This window comes from Castanea sativa, chromosome 12, assembly GCF_040712315.1.
Source record: "Castanea sativa cultivar Marrone di Chiusa Pesio chromosome 12, ASM4071231v1".
Lineage (NCBI taxonomy): Eukaryota > Viridiplantae > Streptophyta > Magnoliopsida > Fagales > Fagaceae > Castanea > Castanea sativa.
In genome coordinates this window covers 2,096,149-2,121,026 of record NC_134024.1, presented here as the reverse complement: position 1 = coordinate 2,121,026, position 24,878 = coordinate 2,096,149, and the positions used below count along the sequence as shown (strand labels likewise).

At 32.9% G+C, this 24,878-nt stretch overlaps 2 protein-coding genes across 4 annotated transcripts; both read left to right on the top strand.

Annotated features, from left to right (window-relative positions):
* Window positions 1-3,423: 3,423 nt before the first annotated feature.
* Window positions 3,424-13,613, top strand: LOC142619459 (uncharacterized). Of its 2 annotated transcripts, XM_075792556.1 has the most exons (21): window positions 3,424-3,559; window positions 3,965-4,080; window positions 4,515-4,582; window positions 4,910-5,014; window positions 5,547-5,603; window positions 5,691-5,761; window positions 6,006-6,105; window positions 6,724-6,794; window positions 6,908-7,008; window positions 7,095-7,198; window positions 7,286-7,339; window positions 7,953-8,008; window positions 8,203-8,241; window positions 8,371-8,515; window positions 9,306-9,484; window positions 9,572-9,639; window positions 10,102-10,174; window positions 10,263-10,324; window positions 10,409-11,336; window positions 12,496-12,786; window positions 13,194-13,613. In XM_075792556.1, the coding sequence occupies exons 2-21, from the start codon at window positions 4,056-4,058 to the stop codon at window positions 13,456-13,458; spliced, it is 2,862 nt and encodes a 953-aa protein (XP_075648671.1). In that variant the 5' UTR covers window positions 3,424-3,559; window positions 3,965-4,055; the 3' UTR covers window positions 13,459-13,613. The 2 variants fall into 2 exon arrangements, with proteins under 2 accessions (XP_075648671.1, XP_075648670.1); XM_075792555.1 differs by having other exon boundaries at window positions 5,547-5,761.
* A 741-nt stretch (window positions 13,614-14,354) lies between these two features.
* Window positions 14,355-24,437, top strand: LOC142618251 (tubulin-folding cofactor E-like). Of its 2 annotated transcripts, XM_075791156.1 has the most exons (16): window positions 14,358-14,749; window positions 17,217-17,387; window positions 18,239-18,285; window positions 18,524-18,670; window positions 18,931-19,005; window positions 19,282-19,391; window positions 19,513-19,652; window positions 19,742-19,803; window positions 20,843-20,950; window positions 21,034-21,068; window positions 21,626-21,688; window positions 22,173-22,264; window positions 22,347-22,423; window positions 22,506-22,583; window positions 24,064-24,169; window positions 24,300-24,437. In XM_075791156.1, the coding sequence occupies exons 1-15, from the start codon at window positions 14,437-14,439 to the stop codon at window positions 24,160-24,162; spliced, it is 1,617 nt and encodes a 538-aa protein (XP_075647271.1). In that variant the 5' UTR covers window positions 14,358-14,436; the 3' UTR covers window positions 24,163-24,169; window positions 24,300-24,437. The 2 variants fall into 2 exon arrangements, with proteins under 2 accessions (XP_075647270.1, XP_075647271.1); XM_075791155.1 differs by having other exon boundaries at window positions 14,355-14,749; window positions 24,064-24,437.
* Window positions 24,438-24,878: the final 441 nt, after the last annotated feature.

Here is a 24,878-nt window from a genome sequence, read left to right as displayed (position 1 = left end):
CGTAAAAAACATACAATTTAACGGTTGAATTTTCAAAATATATAGTAATATTTATTTTATTGAATAAGATTGTAACATTAAGTTATAATTAATTTTATAGCTAAATTTTGTCCCAAAAAAATATCCTTAATCATTTTTTAAGTAAAACTTTTTTATATGCAAAAGGTGGCAATTCTATGTGATTTTTTTTTTTTTTTTTTTATAAGAGCAGAACTTTCAACATTTAACCACCTTCTCCATTTTTTTATTGGCTTAAAAGGGAAATATTATTGAAGGGAAACCACCTTCTTCATTTTATTCCCCGCTTTCAACCCCACAGGGCACAGTACAGAGCCTCTGTTTCTGTGCCAAAGGAGTAGTTTTTCATGAACACAGAGATTACACGTGGTCCAGATATCATGCTGAGCAGCCGTACTCTACCTACTAGGTGTGCTTGTTTGTCACAAACGTTTGAAACCGTACTTTTCATATTTGGGCCGACTGGTACTTATGCCTTTTTTTTTTTTTTTTTTAGAAATATGTGTTAGTGATAAAATGTGTAAAAATATGTTTAATGTTGTTTAAAAACTGAAAATATTTGATTAAATATATGTATTAAACGGACCCAAACTTTATTTTTGTTTTGTTGTTATTATTATTTATTTATTTTAAAGTTATATATTTAAATAACCTCATTTTCAAATAGCTAAAATATAAATTGTATCAAACCATATATGATATAACAAAAATTGGGTATTTTTTTTTTTAGAGAGTTTCAACCTGTAGCGTCCGCTCATGATGATACCTTTTTATCATCAGACCAAGACACCAATCAGTTTTTTGTGTAAGCGGAAATTAAATCTCATATCTCTTAAACAACTATTAGAGACTTTACTAGTGACACTAACTAGAATCCACACAAAAAAAAAAAAAAAGTATTAAAAATTATAGTTGCATCACTTTGCGTTATGAGTACCCATATTTTAAAGAATTTATATTTGTCTAAAACCTAGCAACAAAACAAATGGATTAATTTTCTCCTAAATTTTTTTAAAAAAAAAATTTGGCTCCTATAAATTGTAGCTTTGTCAAATTATTACTCTAACCAAAACTTAAATATTTAGTAATTCAGAATAATTATAGTTCTAATTAAAATCAATTATCAAAATTGTTATCAAATTTCAAAAGAAGTCTCATCATTCATTTTAAATTCTTATATTAATTTTTCATACTTTATTGTTTTAATAATTAAATATGAGTTTTACATACTGTACAGGCATCTCCCTCCTTCAAGCCCACTTAGAGGCCCAGGAAGGTAATAACACGTATGAAAGTCTTACGCCGATCACGTGTAAAAACATTTACGGAGTGGGCAGCAGGCGTGAAGTCACACCCCCTCCGACAAATACGTCATCCAAGCGGGTTGAGCTCGAAATGCGCGACATCACTTAGGGGATGTCCCTGCTGAGCATAAAGCTTACTGGTGGAGCAGGTTCTAACGCCACTATCACATTCTCCCACCCATCACCAAACATCCACTTAAATGAAATTGTATTGAACCTTCACTCTGTTGCCTAGGGAGTGCCCCTGCCGAGCATCAAGTCCAGCGGTGGAACTAGTTCCAATGACACTGCCTCCCTCTCCCACTCACAGTTAAGACTCCACTTAGGAGATACAATATTGGACCTCTCCCTCCACCCACCAAGAGAATGATTGTGACTATTCCATTAACTTTGGCTATAAATAGGTAAGGAAGTTTCAGTAGAAAGGATTGGCAGATACGAAGAGGGGAGATTGGAGTAAGAGATCATCCCGGCAGAAGAGGGAGAGTGATTAGGTTAACAAGGGAAACGGGGGTATCGTGTTTACCGAGCATAGCATCGCCCGTTGTAAAAAATCTAAAAGCCCACCATACAAATAAATTGTGAGCCCAAATATCTCTCAGGCTCAACAACCATATCCGTGCACGAACACATACCATACCTTGTGTGCTTTGAATACGGCTCAATTCAATACAAGAGTTTTTAATAGATATAATGTAATTTTAATATATATTGTTCATTCATCATGTCATTTTTTTATTATCAAATCAAAATACCAACTTAATTTAAGAGTCGCACAATATGTTTTCATCATATCTTGTATGTATTAAAATAATTTGTATCAAATAAAATTTTATTACCTTTATTTTTTATTTTTTTAAGAATCCAATGGGACCATGAGAGAATCTTAACAAACACGTTTCTTTCTCCCACTCTTTTATTTTTACGTTACTTTCAAGACAACTTGATTAAATTATTATAAAATCAATCATTTTCACCGCTTTAAACCACCACATTTTAGCCGATTTTTACATAAAATCCACCGTCCCATTAAAAAAAAAAAAAAACTTAAAATCCATCGTGATGAGGTCATATTGTGTAAAAATATTTATATATTTTTTCTCTTAAAAATATATAGTTGATACAATTAATTTTGTATTTAGGTTGTGTTTGATATTGGCTTAAAAAGTCAACTATTTTTACTATTTAGTTTATTTTTGCTATTATTTATGGGTTTCATTGTACTTTTTGGTACTATTTATAAGTCTCACTGTATTATTTCAGCTATATTTTAGCTTTATCTACAATACTTTCAACAAAAAGTTTTCAATTTCAACTAAATAAGTTGTTCCCAAACGGACTCTTAGCATTTTATTATTTATTTACACATGTACAATGAAGAAAGAGAATAAATGATGAGTTTGCAGAAAAATAAACAATTAAAATTTTTTTTTCCTCATAATAGAGGCCGAAAGAAGAGAGTAGATTATAATAATTGTGTGTGAAGAAAAATAAACAATTAAAAAAATTAAATTTTTTTTAATGAAATGTATTGTAAAATAGATAACTATATTTTGAAAATTGAGTATAAAAAAAAAAAGTAAGTTCTTATATTAAAATAGATCGAAATTTTTGCATGAGAAATTTTTCTATTTGATTGTAAAGTTTATACCGACTATGTAATGCACACGACACAAATCAGATGTTTATTCTATTTTTATCTTAGAATGATTATTCGAGTCTTTTTAACCTTTAGGTCATATCAATTAAACCTAATCAGATTCAAATATATATATATATATATATATATATATATATATATATATATATATATTTTGATACAAGATAGAATTCTATTTTAACATATATATATATATATATGTGTGTGTGTGTGAACTCCCTTCTCGAGACTTGAACCCCGGTCCTTGCCTTCACACTCCACCAACAATTATACTTGTAGAGTGACCATCGCACCAAAGATGTTCGGTGGTAAATATTTTCTTCAATTGATTCATTTCAAACCGAATGCTTTAAAAATAAGGAAAATATCATTATTTATTTATTTTTAAGCAAAACTTTTTTATATCCAAACAAAATGAGCCAACTCTTTCTACGTGACAATCTTTTTATTCTAACAGAACTTTCAACATTCAACAACAACCTTCACCATGTTATTCTCAGCTTTCAACCCACGGAGCTATCTATAAATTAGAGCCTCTGTCTCTGTCTTTGCCAAATGAGTAGTTTCACTCTTCCAGGTTAGACTTTTCTCATTTTCAGAACTTGGTTTTAATAATCTTGTCTGAATTAATAATTCCTTTGTTGTTGCTTTTATTGTTGTTGTTGTTGTTGTTTTTTAATGAAAAATCCTTAAAATTAGGATACCCATTAAAGTTTAAGCCTTTCAAATGTCTCTATTTGTGAACCTGATAAAGAAAAGTCTGTTTTTGAAAGGAGATACAGACTCACATCAATGCATTAAGGCTATGATAGAATCTGGGTCTGTATTGCCTTTGCACAACATGAAAAATTGAAGCTTGATGAGAGACATTGAGTCACATTAATGATTAATGTTTGTTTCTACAGAAAATAATTCTTGGATAGACTGTTTGGCAAAACTTTCCTCTGTTTCAGTGAACAATGGTTTATGATGATCTTTACAGGTTGAGATATATACTCATACGCAGCTTTTGTGAGAAGAAAGAGGATTAGAATCAAGGACTGTGTTTTATTCTTGGAAACACTTTGAATTACATGAGCAATTCAAGGAAATTTCAAAGTATGTGATCCATTCTTATTTTGTACTTAACCCAGTTTCCTGTATATATTATGAGGGGGTGTGTGAGGGAACAGTAGCCTCTCCATTCCACTGGAATTGGAGAGAGTTCATTTCATGGTTAGGATTTTTTTGATTTTGATCTAATTGTGTACAGAGTATCATGTTATTTAAAATATTAAACCATTTAAAATGGAGAGGAATCGTCTTTGATGGTTGGAAGATGATTTCATATTTAATGTTGGTATTGGGTATACCTTTGTTATTGCTGTTTTAGGCATGATGTGATATGACAGATATCTAGCATGTTCCATTTGGGAGGTCAGATCAAGGGTCATGCCTATAATGATTTGTTGATGTCCTTCTATATCTGAATTGTTAGATTGCTATGGCAACTCATATTCTGCCTTCTTCTTTTTTTTTTCCATATTTCTTAGCCAAAATGGAGAATGGTTTCAAACATGAACATGAAACGGAGCCTCCTTCCAGTTTTTCCCAACTCAAGGTATGCTATTATTGTATAGCACAAACATACAAGAGCAAATCAACAATGTTCAGTCAATTATGCATTGAATCAAATGTGCATCTCTGTCCTTACTCAATTTGATGTCTTGGGGTTTCTCAAATCTAAATACAATCCATCTTGTTGACTTGATTTAACTTGTTCTTTCTCTGCTTAAACACTATTCAGTCAATAAAACTATGATATATTGTAATGTACTAATGTCTATAATCTGTTATCTAAAAAAATTCTTGATTTTTCTGGGAATCATGAATAAATCAACCTTCGAATTCTTTCTTTTATTAAATCTGTTGTTCTTTCTATTATTAGGTTGACCCAGGGAAACCAGCTCCACTGACTTGGCAACGGAAGTTAAATTATCTAGGAAATGTTCCTTCACAGTTTGGATTGACATTACAAGAGAAATTGCATTTGGTATGTCTGTAACTGTAACCATATTTGTACCTTTCAAAATTTTGTGGATGAGACAGTTTCACTTATAAGCTAAGTTGTGCTTGTGACAATTGTCACAGAACAGATTGAGAACTGAGAAACATACATGTTTTCTTTGGAGAAGTTATCATAAAATTAGTTCTTATAAATTGTAACTCCATTTAAGCCTTTATAGAGTCCTTACGTATGTAGATATTTTTTATGTTTGTAATTCTTTAGGCTTCTTTGTGTTTTTTATACATGAAGTAGCCTCTCTTCAATAAAATTATTCTTACCTATATAAAAAAAAAGGTTCTGACTGTTCTTTCTCAATTATATGCTGAAAGTAGCGTTTGCTACATGCTTTATTCTCCAACTAGATGATGTATTGTGTGGTCAAAACAACATTAGATAAAGTCACATCTTATATCATTAAATTGAAATCCAATTAATAACATGGGGAAGTTAAGTCACTGGATGAGAAGAGTAGATATCAAATTATAATCTTTTTCATTATTGCTATGTGGTTTTGAAGGCTCCTATAGGCATTCGATTATTCCGTCATGCCAAGGAAGAAGCAGCAAAAGGAAGAGTAATATATCTTACCTCAAATGATTTCTTCTTTATGAATTTGGTGATTTTTCCCCCTATTCTCTTACAACACTTGTCCTTCAATCAGATGGCAATATTTGATTTTTTCAATAAGCGCACCATTGCAGGACATCATGGTGTTTCTTTAGGTGGTATTGGGTATGTGGCCAAATTTTTACAACTGAAAATAGACTTATGCTGATAAGTGATGTTGGACACTGTACATTTTTATATATATAGTGAATCAGAAATTTAATCAGCTATTATTATTTGAAATGAGCTGCAATTATCTAGTAGTTCAAGTATTTATAATAAAAAAATCTAGTAGTTCAAGCATATATGAATACAGCTATTTTGTTTTGTTCTTTCAATATCATTTTTATGTTTGAAAGCATGATTTTAGTGCAGGAAGCATTGGAAGAAGCTACAGAGGCCAGTTTCAACGCTTTCAACTGTTCCCTAGAATATGCGAAGAAAGCCCCATTTTAGCAAATCAATTCTCTGTGAGTTTGCATCTACTGAAGCCATATCTATCACTTATCCCCTAAACAATGGAAACTATTTCAGGGCACCAGAATGTGTTCACATGTTTTGGGGTGAAAATGAACATCATAAACAAAAGGTTTTCATTTATAGAAGTGCCACTAGTTGCTGAAATATTTCTGTGAGATATATTAATTGGTATGACATAGAAGAATAATTTTTATTTGGAACAGTGAAGTTTGATGGACAAGCTCAGATATGGTGATTAGAAGATCATTTACAGATTTGAATAGATTATCAGGACAGTTTATCCCTTATGTTATCACTATTACTCCAAACAAGATAAGCACAAGTGGATATTAGTAAAAATAGTGAAATGGCGAATGAGAATTGCATAAACTAATCCACCAATCACTGGAAAAGAAGGAATCAATCAGCCAGCAACTATGCATCTATCCATTTGCACTTAGGTTTTATATGTATGTTAACACCATGCTGTTGAATTTTACCATGAACAAACTGTCCTTTTTTCTTTCAAAATTATATTTTTTGGTTGAATGAATAAAAATGCTATAGATTTATCTTTAGTACTTCTTATCAAGCAGTAGTGAATCTCTAGGTTTCCTTTACTCATTTAGGTTTTTGTTTCACGCCCAAATGGTGGAAAATTCTCAAGTGTATTATGCACTGAAAGCCCAAAGGTACCCAAGTAAGTAACGTATTATCCAGGACTTGTGTTTCTCTAATTTTTTTGAAATTAGTACATGCCAACCAAAACCGTGAGTGAGACATCACATTATTGCTTTGTCAATCACTATGTAGAGATGACACTGCTTCTGGTATTGAAACTTGGGATTGGAATCTGAATGGCGAGAAGTGTACATACCATGCTTTGTTTCCAAGGGCTTGGACAACCTATGAGGGTAAATTTTTTGCTCCCACTGGAAACAGTTCAAACTTGTGATATCACTTACAACATTCTGTATTTTGTATTGATTTGTTGAAGCAGGTGAACCTGACCCAGAACTTACAATTGTTTCTCGCCAAATTTCACCTTTTATTCCCCACAATTATAAGGAGAGCAGTTTCCCAGTATCAGTATTTACTTATACGGTACGAAAGAGAATGCAAGAAATTTCATTTATATTAGAATTGATCATGTCACCACAGTTCTAAGGTAGTGCTTTATGCCTTCTTCAGTTGTCTAATAAAGGAAGGACTTCTGCAGATGTCACCTTGGTCTTTACATGGGCTGTAAGTTAATAATTTCCAGCTGCATATTCCATTGACCCTTTTTTAGGTGCTTTCTTTTAGTAATGATAATCTAGGAGCTGTTTTTCATAGAAATTGAATGGGGAAAAGTTCTTCAATATTTTAAATAAAAGAAGGCTTAGTTATTAAGCTAACACAATGACATATTTTTATACTACATTAGGTTTCACTCAGAGTTGAATGCATTCCTCAAGTTAAAAATAATTCTTATCAAAATAACATAATGTATGAGATTTTTTTGGGATAATCAAAAAACTATCATAATGATCTGAGTACTACATTTTGATATTCCAGTCTGAATTCAAGAAACTCGAAAACTATGTAATTTTCCTTCCACTAATTATGCGTTTATAATTCCTCACTGCATGGTTTCCAACCTAATCATGGGATTCTCAGACTGTACTAGCAATTTTGTGCCATTTTTTTATGTGAAACATGGTTATAATCTGGGCAAATATGCAAAATTAATCCCTATAGAGTTATCTTACAACATTCCATAGTCTAACTGTGATGTGTGGATTCCTCATCTGGTTATCAGATTGGCATGATTTATAAAAATTTCTGATATCTGAACTTTCTGTGCCTGAATTTTCAGAATTCTGTAGGTGGGAACTCTGGATTTTCTGGTCATCACTTCAACTCAAAGATGGTGTAAGAACAAAATAGTGGACTTTTAGAAATGTCTGATTTTTTAAGTATAAGTAGCTTTCACAGAAATGGAATTTGTTTTTCTGGCAGAAGAAACTTCCTACTCTAATACACCATATATTATTTATGTGCTATTCTACTTAAATTTTAATTTATCTTAATAATTTAGCAATTTACCATTACTGAACTCCTACCAGGGCGAAAGATGGAGTGCGTGGAGTACTTTTACACCACAAGTAATTCTCTCCATTAACTCTAGAAGATAGTTTTGATTCTGCATACATCAGTTCAAACATAGATTCTATACGACTGATATTGTGGCTGGATGTCTGATTATCTCTAAAACGAAGTATATAAATTTTCAGGTCTGTAAATGATCAACCTCCAGTTACTTTTGCAATTGCTGCACAAGAAACAGATGGTGTTCATGTCTCTGAGTGTCCTTGCTTTTTGATTTCTGGTGATTCCCATGGCATCACGGCTAAAGACATGTGGCACGAAATTAAAAAGGTTAGATAACCTTCTCTTTTTTGCATTAACAATCAATGGAGAGGAGCTATTTGTTTTAGGATCCTCTGTTTCTTGTTAGCTTGATGTATCCAGACAAAAAAAAAAAAAATCTTTTGCGCTCTGCTCATTATCACTCATTGTTTCCATAATGTTTACCAGTATCAATTCCAAGTATTTCGGTCAGATACAAACTTTCAAAGTTTGACACTATGATCTTAATACATTAGTGTACACAATTTAGGCATTTGAGAGGGTTTAGTCTAGGTTGAATTTGATTTGGATATTGAGAATTAATTACTTGCAAAGTTTTGTTCCAGTAATGTTGCTTCACCACTGTTTCTCTAAACAAGGTTGAATGTTTACATAATAGTGGCTACCTGCAGTCCTATTAATTGTTTTTGCAACTCTTTCATTTCTTTACCTCATCAGAGTTTTTGTTAAGAATAGTATTAGATGAGAAATACATTCATTCCTGTAAGGGCTTCTACTGGGCACATAAGCAGATCAAGGATGGGGTCTTTTGTCATTCCAATAGAGACCAGGAGGGGACTTTGTCATAACATCATTTTTCCTTCAATTTGAAATGAGAAAGGGATGCTTCACCTTGATGTGATTTTTGTGAATTGCAACCTTGAAAACCAAATAATGCACATGCTATAGAGATACGCATAATATAGAGGAGCAAGAATTTCTATTAATACAAATCTATTGTAGGGTTAAAATCCAATTCAGCACAATCATAATATTTTTATCCTCCAAAATCTTGATGCCTTTACTTTTATTCTTATAGCGTGGGTCATTTGATCACCTTGACCACGTTGAAACTCCAATGCCTTCAAAACCAGGATCATCTATTGGAGCAGCCATTGCAGCCTCTGTGACAATACCTTCTGATTCCATCCGTACTGTCACGTTTTCATTGTCATGGGACTGCCCAGAATTGAGGTTTAGTCAAAAGACTTACCACAGGTAGGTTATCCCAGCCCTTAAAACACTTGTGTGGAAACCTAGTCCTTAAAGTATACTAATCTTTTTAACAAAATATTTTAATACCAGGCGCTACACCCAATTTTATGGCGCTCATGGGGATGCTGCAGCAAGTATTGCACACGATGCTATTCTTGGTATGTCTATACAGCTTCATTAATTTCCTGAGTATATAGTATTTTAGCATACATATGTATTCTCTAGGAAAAAATTTACCTTTCTGTTGATGTAACTAGAGTTCATGAACTAGTAAATTATTTGCAGATATTATCAAGAATGACCTTTAATTATGAAAATAACCCTTAAAATTCAAGATGTATTAATTTTCCTTTTGTAGGAACACTCACTAACCAACAAAATACCTCTTCTTTGGAAATGCCTGATATTATTTTGGAATCATCTGGCCATTTTTTTTTATATTACCCTTGTTTCTTATCAATTTTCTACACAAAGAGAACATGTTAAATTCTTCAAATCTTTGTTATTCATATAGAATTACCATTTGCAGTTTCAACCAAGAAAAAAATGACAATGGTAGTGTACTTTGACAGTGAAAGGAACACATTTGATTGAATATGTTTGTTCTTCTTTGTAATTAGAGCATGCCCATTGGGAATCCCAAATTGAAGCATGGCAAAGACCAATTCTTGAAGACAAAAGGCTTCCTGAATGGTGAGATTAAATGAAACTTGTGCTGGAGAAAGAATACAAAATCTGTGCTTTTTTGATCAATTCTGATTGGTTAGAGTTTCATCCCCAGGTACCCAATCACTCTCTTCAATGAGCTCTATTATCTCAATACAGGGGGGACAATATGGACAGGTACTTATGGAACTTAAAATCTATTCAAAATGTGCTTCAATCTTTTTATTCTTTTTATTGAAGGCCATATTTTTCTTTCTGCAGATGGATTACCTCCAACACAGAATTTAGGAACCATTGGTGAGAGGAAGTTTTGCCTTGATAGGCCCAAATCAAATTGTACAAATACAGTTGATATGTCCCATCAAAATGACACTGCTGTTGATATCCTTGAAAGGATGGCATCCAAACTCGAGCAATGTCATACTCCAGTAGCATCAAATTCAGCCTTTGGAACCTATTTGCTCCTAGATGGAGAGGAAAATGTTGGCCAGTTTCTTTATCTTGAGGGAACAGAATACCTCATGTATAACACTTATGATGTCCACTTCTACTCGTCTTTTGCACTACTCATGTTATTCCCAAAACTTGAACTTAGCATCCAGAGAGACTTTGCAGCAGCAGTAATGATGCATGATCCTGAAAGGATGAAAATTATGAGTGATGGAATGTGGGTTCCAAGAAAGGTTCTTGGTTCTGTACCCCATGATATTGGGCTCAATGACCCTTGGTTCGAAATAAATGCTTATAACTTGTTTAATTCATCTAGGTGGAAAGACTTGAATTCTAAGTTTGTTCTCCAAGTTTACAGGGATATGGTAGCTACGGGTGATAAAAATTTTGCACAAGCTGTCTGGCCCTCGGTCTTTGTAGCAATGGCTTATATGGATCAGTTTGATAAAGATAGAGATGGGATGATTGAGAATGAGGGATTCCCTGATCAGACTTATGATGCGTGGTCTGTTAAGGGTGTGAGTGCATATAGTGGTGGGCTTTGGGTGGCAGCCCTCCAGGCTGCTTCAGCCATGGCAGATGAAGTAGGTGATAAGGCATCTGCGAATCACTTTTGGGTTAAGTATCAAAAGGCAAAAGCTGTATATGACACGTTATGGAATGGTTCTTACTTCAATTATGACAATAGTGGTGGTAGTTCAAGTGCATCTATCCAGGCTGATCAATTAGCTGGACAATGGTGAGTACAAAGTACTCATTCTTTATGTTATATTTAAAGTAGACATTCAAAAGCACAGAGAACAAACGTCATATTGGTGATTATATGAGTTGTGTGAACTGTTGAATTGGCTATATCAGTGGTTTCATCCATAATCCATCCAAGTATCACCATGTAGCACTAGGAAGGCAGTGTATCCACTATCCAGTGCCTTTTACAAAACACATGGGATTGGTAACAAGAAAATAGTTTCCCATATTTTAGTAAGTCATGTCCTAAATTAAACCATGGGACTTTAGTTTACTGTCCTTAAAATATAATGTGTCCTTCACATGTTGCATATACCGTCCTTCTCGCTGCTCCTCTTCACTGCATCTTACACACCCTAACACGTTATTCCTAATGTATCACTAGTGGTTCATCTAAATCTTCCTTGTCACTTGTTTCTATATTGCTTTCATATTTCTATCCTAAGTTCCTATCATTTTTTTCTTAATCAACTGATATGCTCACCTTGCTATGGTGGTTCTGAATTTTTATGTTTGCTCATATTCTGTTAAATAAATCATGGCTGATCTTCCACTGGCCTCTTGTTCTGATGTTATCTACTTTATGAAGATATTTTGAGGTTTGAACCCTAGACTGTTGGCTTCAAGAAAGACCACACGGTGTACAGATCATTTTTAACAGATTGACCAAAAACTTCATAGCTTGTTTTATTTAAAAATTGAATTTGGTGGGAGTCATTCTTTGGTGTTATAAGAAAGTATGTTCAGGAATAACTTTTTCCATTTCTTGTTATGTGAACTTTTCAGTGACATACCTTCCTACCTATCATAACAAACTTGTTACACTGTTTCATCTTATGCATGAACCGAAGGGGCTAGTGTTTTTACAAGAAATCTCCAGCCAATCTTCTTGTAAAAGATCTATTTTTAAAATAGCATGGGCTCTTGTATTTCATCATCAAAACCAACAGGGCAGAAAGATAGCAGTATCCCTAAGATGTTATTGAGTATTGACTTTCTTATAAAATTATTGCATATATATGATCAAATTCAAAGATCACTATAACTATATAATTTCTTCATCAGAAAGCAAACATATTATGGTGTATAAATTTATTGTGATTTCAACTTCTTGAAAATTTGGTATGGACTCATTATACATAACATTATAGGTTCACTTCAGCATGTGGTCTTTCTCCAATTGTTGACGAAGGCAAGAGAAGGACTGCACTTGAAAAGATTTATAATTACAATGTCTTAAAGGTGAAGGGAGGAATGCGTGGAGCAATTAATGGGATGCTGCCAAATGGAAAGGTTGATTTGTCTGCAATGCAATCAAGAGAAATTTGGTCTGGAGTTACATATTCTCTTGCTGCTACAATGATTCAAGAGGACATGCTGGAAATGGCATTTCAGACTGCTGTTGGTGTCTATGAAACAGCCTGGTCCCAAGAAGGTCTTGGGTAAGTAAAGTTTTCCTATTGAGCATCTTTCTGCATAAAAGTCAAGTATTTATCCTTACTAGTCTGCTACTCCACTAGACAGTCTTTCAAGTAGTATTACAATTTATACATAGCAATAGTGATTTTTTGGAAATTTACCAGCATACTCTCCTTCACTACATTAGACTTATTATTACTCTATTTTCCAAATATTTTTTACTTATTTTTCTATTTGTCCATGGTGATTCCCACATTGACATACTATAATCTTAACTCAAGGCGTCACGCTACCATTTACCACTGCAGAAAGCTAGTTCTTATTTTCTAAGCTTACCCTCAATCTATCTTGACGCTGCATCTGCATAGTCATATACATCTTATTTTGACCCCCACTTTCCAGTTCACTTACATTCTAGTTCTTGTTACAGTTATTCTTTTCAAACACCAGAAGGCTGGAACAACAACGACCAGTACAGAGCTCTTTCTTACATGCGGCCATTGGCCATATGGTCAATGCAGTGGGCCTTGTCAAAGCCGAAGCTCAGTAAAACAGAGTTCAGACATGAAGCAAGCCAGGGCCATAGTCACCATGCAGGGTTTGAGAAAGTTGCACGCCTTCTAAAGTTGCCAAAGGAGGAATCTGCTAAAAGTTTGCTACAAGTTATTCATGAGTACACCTGCAAGAGATTGTGATTCTATCGGCAAATAATTTTTCCTCATGATATTGTAATTTAATTAAAGGGTGTAGAAGTACAAGCCTGGTTGAGTTGTAATCATCTAATATGTAACTGCATTTTTGGACTTTCATATTCAAATGCAATTTTACATAACAAATTATTTACCTGTTATTAGTGACCAAACATATAACAACTTTTCTATTCAAATAAGATCCATTCATTAAAAGTTATTAAATTTTATACTGGCTGTCAACTTATTGGAACCTTCATCCTTTGTCTGGGTTTGGGTCTTTGGGACTAGCAGAAAAAAAGAAAAAAAAAAAAGACACTAGGCACAAATATAAACGGAGTTAGCGATCATAAGACACTTATTAAATTTTACGTTGACTGTCAACCTACCGCAACCCTTCTCCTTTATTCGAGCTTGGAACTGGCTATGGACTAAATATATGGCATTAAGCATAAACATTGGCAGAGTTGCCATTCATTAGTAATCAAATATATTAAATAGAAACAATTGACCCATAAATATAGCCTCAATATAAAGAAGAATGGTATTTAGTGGAAAACCCTCCAAATAAAATAAAAAGAAGACTTCAAATAAACAAATAAAGAGCCAAAGGTCAAATAAATTCTTTTCAAATTCTTCCTATTAGTTACATTTTTCTCATTCATTCTATTATGGGATTATAATATTTTGTCTTCCAACTTTTTCGTCTCCAAAAAGTTAAATAATTTTTTTTTCTTTTATAAAATTACATTTTGTCCCTATAATATAGGAATATAACAAATTAATCAATTTAGTTTCAAAAATAGTAAATTGATAAACTTTAAAAAAAAAAAAAATTATTGGAACAACAAAGTCATCATAACAATTTAAAAAATTAAAAATCCCCAAAACGACGACGCTTCCGTTGAAAAATAAACTGATAAAACGAATATAATAAAATGTTCAGTTGAGAGCTTTCACCGGAGAAGAAAGAAGAAGAAGAAAATGCAGGACGACTCGGCCGAGTCGAGCCCCGAGTTCCGAGTGGGCCAGCGAGTCCACTCAGCGAACGATCCAAGAAGAATCGGAACGGTGAAGTACGTTGGGCCCATCGAGGGCCACGCTGGCGAGTGGGTCGGCGTGGACTGGGACACTGGAGAAGCCAAGCACGATGGATCCGTCAACGGGATCCGATACTTTCAGGCCGGGTCGGATCGGTCCGGGTCGTTTGTTCGGGCCAAAGTGATTAGCCCGGGGATTTCGGTGATAAGAGCTCTGGAGCTCAGGTACCGAACCGATTCCACGAAAGAAGAGGAAGGTAAATAGTGTGTTGTTGTTATGTGTTTAAACGCATTGTTGTTTTTTGGTCTTAGTTTGTGTTTGGTTGCTGAGAAAATAGTAATGTAGTGCTTGAAATTCTGATTTTGGAATGTTAAGTTATTGATTTTACAAGTGTATGAAGTGGATTCTTGGTTTGAGTTGTTAGATGTGTGCAAATGCATTATTATTGTCTCGGTTTGTGTTTGATTGCTGACAATGTAGTGGAAAAGAAAGGAAAATGGAGAGCTTGAAATTGATTTTTTTTTTTTTGGTCTTGGTTTGTGTTTGGTTGCTGAGAAAATGGTAGACAGGAAAGGAAAATGAGAGGGAAATTAGATTTCTTTTTTGGTTTCCAGAAATGCAAGTTATGGTCTTTACAGTGTTTGAAGTGATTTTTTAAGTAGTTTGATATGTCTAAAGGCCGTATTATTGTATCGGTTTGTGTTTGGTTGCTAAGAAAATAGTGGAAAAATAAAAGGAAAATGGAGAACTTGAAATTGATTTGTGTGTGTGCGCGCGCGCGTTTGTTGTTTTGGAATGTTAATTTATCATTTTTAGAGTGTATGAAGTGGATGCTTGGTTTAAGTTGGTTGAAATCTCTTAATGCATTATTATTGTCTCAGCTTGTGTTTGAGAAAGTTGTGGAAAAGGAAAGGGAAATGGATTTCATTTTTGGTTTCAGAAAATGATAGCTGTGGTCTTTACAGTGTATGATGTGAATTTTAAGGGGTTTGGTATCTTTAAATTCTGTGTTATTGCCTTGGTTTGTGTTTCATTGCTAAGAAAATAGTGGAAAGAAAAGGAAAATGGAGAGCTTGAAAGTGATTTTGTGTGTGTTTTGGAATGTTAAGTTCTTGTTTTAAGAGTGTATGAAGTGAATTTCTGGTTTAAGTTAGTCGATACATCTGAATGCATTATTGTTTTCTAGGTTTGTGTTTGGTTGCTGAGGAAGTAGTGAAAAAGAGAGGAAAATGAGAGGGAAATTGATTTAATTTTTGGTTTCGAAAAATGAAAGTTATGGTCTTTACAGTGTATGAAGTGAATTATCAAGTTGTTCGATATCTTTAAATGCTTTATTATTGGTTTGGTTTGTGTTTGGGTGCTGAGAAAATAGTAGAAAAAGAAAAGGGAAAATGTAGTGCTTGTGTTTTGTGTGTTTGTTTTGGAATGTTGAGTTCATTGGAAGTTTGGTTTAAGTTAGTTGATATCTTTAAATGCATTATTATTTTATCGGCTTGTGTGCAGTTGTTGAGAAAGTAGTGGAGAGGGAAAGAAAAATGAGAGGGAAATTGATTTCGTTTTTGGTTTGAAAAAATAGATGTTATGGTCTTTACAGCGTATGAAGTGAATTATTAAGTTGTTTGATATATCTTTAAATGCAGTATTATTGTCTTGGTTTGTGTTGGTTGCTAAGAAAATAGTGGGAAAAGAAAAAGGAAAATGGAGAGCTTGAATTTGATTTTGGGTGCGTGTTTTGGGATGTTAAGTTATTGTTTTTACAGTGTATAAAGTGGATGTTTGATTTAAGCTGGTCGATATATCTAAATGCATTATAATTGTATAAAAATATCTAAATGCATTATTTTTTTATTGGTTGGTGTTTGATTGCTGAGAAATTTGTGGAAAAGAAAGGAAATTGATTTCATTTTTTGGTTTCAAAAATGCAAGTTACGGTTCTTATAGTGTTTGAAGTGAATTCTTGGTTTAAAGTTGTTGTGATCTCCAAACACATTATAATTGTCTTGGTTTCGATTAGGTTGCTGTCTTGCTGAGAAAAAATATTGAAAAAGAAAAGGAAGAGTTTTTTGTGTTTGTTTAGTAAGGTTAAGCTTTTTTTTTTTTTTTTTTTTACATTGAATGAAGTGGATTCTTAGTTTAAGTTAGATGTATCTAATGGATTATATTCTTGGTTTCTGTTTGGTTGCTGAGAAAATAGTGGACATGAGAGGAAAATCAGAGGAAATTGATTTCATTTTTGGTATAAAAAATGCAAGTTACAATCTTTACAGTGTATGAAGTGAATTCTTAGCTCTAAATCTATTCTTATTGTATTGGTTTCTGTTTGGTTGCTAAGAAACTAGTGGTAAAGAAAGGAAGGAAGAGAAATTAGTTGATTTCAGTTTTGGTTTCAAATGCAAGTTATGCTACAGTGTATGAAGTTGTTAAATCGTATGGCATTGCTAAAATTTTGAGCTTAAGTGAGTTTAAGTTATTTCTAGTTTTGGATCTATACACTATGCTCTTTTTTTTTTTGGCAAAGTATTTTATCAATTCTTTTTCTCATATCAGATTTATGTTTCCGACCTGATTCAGATTTATAATCATGGGACGTTTAGAAAAATTGCAATGTGAAGTATTTGGTGAAAGTTTAAAGACATGATAAGCTTATGATTTGTTGGATATAAGTAACATTTAGAAAACTTTGGAAATTCTGTTTTGAATATGTGTTGATTGTTGTGTTGCAGATGAAATGTATGTATTTTCAGCTAGCAATAAGCGTGTATCAGTTCAACTGGTTGGTAAAGATAAAATTCAAGACAAGCTAAGTCGATTTGAGGAGTTAACTGGTGCATCACTATCTTATTTGGGTGTTAGTACTCCTGGAGACCCTGGTCAAATTGGTACTGCTGTGCCAAGTAAGTTGGTTTTATTTTCCTTTCCCTGAGATTTATGTTCCCTGGATACCTAGGTTTACCTTTATGCAATTGTTTTTAAATCTGGGCAGCTTATATAGCTGATTAGCAGTTTACCACATTACAAAAATTAGCTTGACCAGAAAGCAATCAGAGCTTCTTGTCTTTAATAGAGAAATTGGTCAAGATTGTTTTTCCTTGATATATTTGATTTTTCTTTCCTTATTGAGGCCAAAAATAAAAATAAAAATATTTAAATGAAAATGGCTTTGGTCAGAATCAAATTATTAGATGACTAGATTGAGGTAACTTCCTATGCTTGAGCATATTTATACTAAATTGGTCTATCTGACTTTTGAGGTTCAGATTCCCTAAGTTCAGGTCACATACTGCAACCAATATCCATGATCATAGTTATACTCTTTTGAGTCTTTGTTTCGGAGGTTTTCCACTAGCTGCCTCGTGTTGATCCTTGAATCCCCTTCCCATGCTTGCTATATGAACTTAGCACTTCGTTTTATTTTTATTTTTGGTGAGGATTTTATAAGCTAGATCAGGTTACTATTCATTTCCTTAAAAATGCGTGTGAGCATGTGCTTGAGCATCCATGTATGCACAGGAATAGTCCTTGTGATTTGCACATCTTTAGGACATTAAAAAGAAAGGCTAAATTCACAATAAACAATTTTATTTATTTATATTTTTTATTGTTTCTCCTCTACTAATAGGCCTTAAAACCAATCAGTCTACAATAAATCTACATTGTGGATTTGACCTTTTTGTTTCTGTTACTATAAATTTTTACATCCAGGTAATTCCGGTACTGTTATTAATTTATAATGCTCTTATCTCAGATCTAAAGGAGCTTGACTTGACCGGAAATTTACTATCAGAATGGAAGGTACATTTTTTAAAACACTGATCAATTGCCCCTTTTTGTCCACCAAAGGCTAAATTTGAGTGGAGTAGAGCTTTCTAGATTAAACAATTTGTCATTGCACATTGCATTTATGTTACCAAGTTATTTGTATACTTATTACTACATTCTGATTGTTTCTAATTCTTCCTTGTAATTTACTATTATTAAGTGCTACTTGATTTCAGTTCTGGACCTCATGTGGATTCTTATTTTCTTGCAGGATGTTAGCACCATCTGTGAGCAGTTACCAGCTCTTGCAGCCCTCAACTTATCTAACAATTTAATGTCTTTAGATATTTGTGGGCTGGCACAGCTAAAAAGCATCCGTATTTTGGTCTTAAACGATACTGGCATAAAGTGGACACAGGTGCCTTGATTTTTTCTCCTTTTCTTGTCACATAAAAATGCTTGTTGATGTTGATGGTCCTCCCTGTTTGGGGAGCTCCTCTGTCAATGTTGGGGTCTCATGTTCCATAGCCTTGTGGTCTAGCTTTGCTGCATTTACCTCTGGGGACTGGCCATGAGACATACAATTCTTTTTAAAATGTTGTTTTCAAAAACTTATATAAGGAGAAGTACTCCTTTGTTCCCTCAATGTGATATATGTTGTTTTATTGTCTATGGCAGATTGAAAAACTTAAACATTCACTCCCAGCAATTGAAGAACTACATCTAATGGGGAATAATATCAGCACAATAGAGGTACATTATATTCCCTTTTATGATGCTGTTGAATTTGTTCAAATTGTAATCTTAAATGAAGTTACTAGGTCATATTTTGGATATTATTAAAGAAAATGTACTTATCATTCTTTTTTCTAAACTTTTTTGTTGTGGGTTATGGTGTTGTGTTATGGATATACTCATATACTGTGGAATGGTCCTCTAATCTTTGTATCTTTATATGTTTTTACCTATATAAAGAAAATAATTTTTTAGACACTACAACCCTGTTTTTATTTCCGTTTTGCTTTGCAGCCTACATCATCCTCTGTAGTCCAGGGATTTGATTCTCTGCGGCTTCTGAATTTGGAAGATAATTGTATAGCTGAGTGGGATGAAATCTTAAAGCTTTCTCAGATAAGAGGGTAAAGTGAAGTTTGTATTCTTCTGTTGGTACTTTTTACCATCTAAATTTCTCTCAATTCAACATCTAATCTTCTGTTGAGCTACCAAGTTTTCTTGAGGACTGTTGCAATGTTGTTTCAGCTTGGAGCAGCTTCATTTGAACAAGAACAATTTGAACCGCATCTACTATCCTCATAACACTAGAATACATGAATTTCTTGGTGGTAATGAATCACAGAAAGAAAGAAAGCTATTCACAAATTTGCGTTGTCTTCTTCTGGGTAAATATATGTAACTAGTAAACACCTGACTTTATTTGACTCTCTTATAAGCGTTCTTGATTTGTTGGCTTACACATTGCATGCTTCAGGAGGTAACAATATCGAGGATCTTGCCTCTATTGACGTGTTAAATTCATTTACTAAATTGGTGGTAAGATTTTGTTATGATAGTCATCTGTTATGCCATTAAACATGTTCAATATCTGATTAGGTACATTTGACATGCTGTTCAGACTCCTTTTTTCTAGGTACCCAGAAAATAGCTTACATTTATATTACACTCCTTTATCAAGGACAAATAGAATCGATTTATATGTAGATAGTTTTCCTTTTGTAATTCTTTAGGCCACTTCATGATTATTTTCACAAGGTAGTCTCCTATCAATATATTTATTTTTACCTATAAAAAAAGAAAAGAAAGGACAAATAGGAAATCTTAGGACTGGCTCATTTGTCAATTAGGTAGCATACGATGATCTTTTTAATTCTTTCTCTTGACTGACTCTTGACTTGCAAGGCTGGGGCCTTTTTTTCTCCCTATAAATTGTTCCAGCTGGATTAATTGTGCTTACTGCATCATTCTGGTTACACAATAACCTCGAGCCAATTCAAGAAGAATCTCTCAGATAGCATTTTCTTGAAGAAGCTACTAGATAGAATTCAGAACCTAGACATTTATTTATAAGCTTTCTAGACCCTCATGCATGGAGTATAGTTCAAGCTTCAGTTTTATTTTGTTTTATACAAGTAAGCCAAGAGCCTTGTGGCTTAATTGGTTGGCACTTCTTGGTGTTACTAACTGAGACATCCAAGGTTCAAATCCCCCCTCTCCATTGTAGTTATCAATATATATATATATATATATATATATATATATATATATATATATATAATATAAGTTATGTTGGTGGGGCATACATGAACTTGATGGCATATTCCATCTCTTGTTTGTAACTGAAGACTAGGCCTCTTCTGCCAATTAGGAGGACTAAATAGTTTGCTACAGTTGAACCATATGATATTGATTATAATGAACTCCAAAATACTTTAAAGTCTCAATGGTTTACTACAAAATCTTAAATGATTCTCTTTTTCCCCTCTGTGCTTGAGCAAACTCCTTTCTGATCACTACCGTTCTATTATATATAAATATATATTTTCTTTTTTCTTTTTTTGGGTTACATTCAAAGGATATCAGGCTTTCCGAGAATCCAGTAGCTGATCCTGGAAGAGGGGGTATTCCAAGATTTGTTTTGATTGCACGTTTAGCTAAAGTTGAAATACTAAATGGGAGTGAGGTAAACTTTTGAAGTTCTATGCAGTCAACATTGCTTTCTTTACGAAGTTTATCTAATGTACTCTTTTCTAATTTACTTTTCAGGTAAGCCCTCGTGAAAGGAAAGACTCTGAGATTCGGTATGTTTTTCCTAGCCAATCCTTCAGTTTACCTTTTCTGCACTAAAGGCATGCATTTATATAGACAATTATCCTCACCTTTACTCTCTTTCATATTTATAACAAGTGATATTCTTTTATGTGTTCTAGTTTTTTGATCTTTTGATGGTTTACTGTTTTTATTTTAATAAATATTAAGCATTCTTCTAATTATAATATAAAGAGAGCCTGTTTGAGTGGATAAATATGGCAGGGATGTTTTATTTTACTGCTGTATGTTTAACGTTTAAATTTTATGGTCTTTAAAAAAAAAAAAAAAATCCTTGCTATGTATTGATTTTGAGAAATCTTTTGAATACCATAATTTCTTTTCAGTTTAACAGGGTTATCTATTTATATGGCATTATGTGCTCTATATGATGTTTAACAAAGAAAATACACATGATTCATGGTTCCCAAAATTTCATACATTAGTGGTTTCTGATGGGAGTGATGGAGAGAAACTAGGCTTTGATGGTATGGTAAGGTGTATTGTAGATTATTTTCACAAGATAATTTACTCATGATCTCTTTCGCAGGTATGTTCGTTTAGTTATGTCCAAGTTGCATGATCCTCAAGAAATCAAACAAGTGCATCCCAGGTAAATTTACTCCAGTCAAGTGTTTGCCCAATTAACCTTTACAGGGTTTTGATATTGAGCAGGGTTGTAAATAAGTATGGAATACCTAAATATTTTTTGTGTCCTAAGATATGTATGTTGTTTCCTGAACTTTTCTGAACATTTTGATGTAAAGGTATTAGCGTTAGGTTTATCTACAATAAAAAACCATTCTGTTACAAGTCTAACTAACTGCTTAGTGTTCCTCCTTGAAACACAAATAACTAAACAAAGTAATTCAGATGGTTTAGGAAAAGTTCAGACTCTGTTGCCATGTCTTATTCCAAGGATAGCAACTATGGGTAGATTTAATAGAATAGAACACCAATCTTGATGTAAATTCCAGGGAATTGTCACCTTATGGACTATTATTTCCTAATATGATTTCACATGGGCTTACAAAAAATTGATTTTGTTTCGGCATTGTAAACTTTCATGATATGGACTTCTCGCTCTAAAATTACAGGTTTGCTGAGCTTAAAAATTTTCATGGAATTGAGGATGAAAGGCCATCCGTTGGAGGAGCAAGCCTACAAAAAATGGCTTCAGGACTATTGTGTATGGATCCAACATTCTGATATGAGTGTCTCTTTTGCTCTTACAATATCTATAATCATTTGGTCTATACATATTCATGTAGCTATCACTTTGAAATGTGTGGGAGCAACTATGGGCGAGAAGCCTCCATTGACTAAGAAATTGCCAGCAACCACCACGGTTAAATTCCAACCTTTATCTGAATTGTGTCTGGTTGGATGAATTTTAGGATTTTACATTAAAATGATTTCATTTACTTTAGGTTGGTAAGCTAAAGAGTCTATCTGAAAGCTTTTTCAAGTTGAAGTCTATCAAGCCTAAATTGTTTCTTCAAGAAGAGGTTTGTCCCTTCCGTCTTTTGCTTTTTGAAATTCATTGATAATAACTCTACACCATATATTGAGAAGTTACATTTTGGATTTGGATTCTTATTCAACTCAATATATATATAAAAGCAGAGACCTCATATGGTAGTGTATGAGGTCTTGCCAAGTGGCGCTCTAACTTTGCATTTAGCTTTTTTTTACCTATTTTATTAAGTTTTTCTATATTAATATGTGTTGTAATGGTCCCAAGCATTTTCACTTTTTAGTTTTCTATTAAAAACTTAGGTTTTAAACCACATCCTTATAGAATTTAATCTTTAATAAAAATATGTAAAAACATGTTTAATTACCGTTTTAGTCTTTAACACTTGTACTATGTATCAAAATGGTTTTTGACATCTTAAACGTGTCAATTTTGTTTCTAAATTTTGGTATTGTGTCAAAATAATCCTTATTATTAAGCGGTACATAAAAAGAATTGATGTATCTAAGATTAATAACAAAATAATATTTTTAAGCTATCTAAGCTATCCTTTGAATTATCACGTGTCTAAAATTAGAAAATAAAATAAAATATTTGAAAATATATTAATTGCATCTCCATAAGTAAATGAGATGTCATTTTATTGGAAGAAATTGAAAATTTCTTTTCTTTTCTTTTCCTTTGCTTTCTTGGCAACCAAATGAGGTCTAAGTCTTGACTTTTTAGTTAAAGTTCTCATGAATATCATCTGAAAAACATACCATTTACCTAATTTTAAAATGAAAATTAAAAAAAAAAAAAGCCAAATGTCAATTTTTTACATTATCTTTTTTTAAGAAGTAAAAGTTATTACCAATTATATTATAAAAATCTTGTAAACTAACATGGTAATGGATATAATTAGTGTCATGTCAACAAGGTAAGAAATCAATTTCCTAATTATTTTTCTATTTTGTGTTTAAAAATTGATACATTCATTTAATAAAAGTAGTGTGTAACCCTGTGTATATACACATGTAAATTTTAAAACAATCACAATTTTATATATATATATATATATATATATATATATATATATATATATGATTTAGAATCTAATTGGATTTAGACTATTCGGTTTTTGTACGAAATAATTCACTTGTTACAAAAATTAAAATATTAGAAGGATACATGGCGTAAAATTAAACTCCAATTAAAATTCAACTTAGAATCTAATTGAATTTAGACTCTTTGATTTTTGCATCTAATAATTCACTTGACACACAAATTTAAAAATTAGATGAGACATGTGGCCAAAATTAGACTCCAATTTAGAATTTAATTAAATTTTGTCTCAATTTTGACTATATATGTGTGTGTGTATGTATGAATGTATAGCAACCTACCATCAATCTAATTAAAATTTCATGTTGTTCACTGCCTCCTGTGCTTCAAAAGCATAAGAACCAAGAGAATTTTGTACATCAGCAACTAATGTCTCTTGCTAATAAGTTGTGTTCCTGAATTTTCAGGGTTCTCCTTTACCGATATTGCTTGACGATGAAATGGAATCTTTGATGGACCTTGGAATTGGGAATGGGTCAACCATTCTTATTGATGAAGAGAGTTGACAAAGATGTAATGTCGCACAATTAATATACTTATAAAGAGAATATTACTTTCTGTGATTTTCTGCAATTTCTCCACTTGTTGATGCATGTAATGCATACTATGGTTTGCTCTAAAATTTTTGTTTATACTTTGATAGGTGTTCTGTGCAGAAAGTCTTTATAACCAGACAGAACATGTCTCTGTAAAAGCTGGTATCATGATGTTCTATTTGATTGTCAGAATTGTGCTGAAAGTCTGCACATCAATGAATAGATGCAGGTTGAATTTACTAACATGAAGCAGCTTACTCAAAAACTTGCTTATGCTGGAGATCAGCATGGTCAACCAATCAATTAGTTTCTCTTTAAATATGGATACATCCACCATTTTGAACTAAGAATCTGAGGATCCAGTATAAATCATTGTTATCAATTTGTAACAAGAAGATATCCCTTGGCAAACAGCACATAGTTCAATTGCATTATTTATGGTAATACTAATTTCCATAGAAAATCCTATTATCAATTTACCATCCGTCCTATCTCTAACTACCTTTCTTGCTCCAGCCCATCCCAGATTTCCTAAAACACTTTACTTTCCATCAAATTTTAAGTTTAATGAAAATATCAGGAGGAACCCAGCATATATTTTGGCTGTTCTGAAGGATAGGGCCCAATTAATACAATCCCTCAGGGACACAATTTATCGACAAAAAATAAAGGCATTTCTAGCAAGC

Bases quoted from the DNA above. Each gene is read 5' to 3' on its own strand.
- LOC142619459 (XM_075792555.1), top strand. From the start codon at position 4,056: ATGAGCAATTCAAGGAAATTTCAAA. The intron at 6,795-6,907 runs GTAAGTAACGTA...ATCACTATGTAG, and splicing joins GAAAGCCCAAAGGTACCCAA to AGATGACACTGCTTCTGGTA. The intron at 12,787-13,193 runs GTAAGTAAAGTT...TTCTTGTTACAG, and splicing joins TGGTCCCAAGAAGGTCTTGG to TTATTCTTTTCAAACACCAG.
- LOC142618251 (XM_075791155.1), top strand. From the start codon at position 14,437: ATGCAGGACGACTCGGCCGAGTCGAGCCCCGAGTTCCGAGTGGGCCAG. The intron at 19,653-19,741 runs GTAAATATATGT...TGCATGCTTCAG, and splicing joins TTTGCGTTGTCTTCTTCTGG to GAGGTAACAATATCGAGGAT. The intron at 20,951-21,033 runs GTAAACTTTTGA...TTTACTTTTCAG, and splicing joins AAATACTAAATGGGAGTGAG to GTAAGCCCTCGTGAAAGGAA.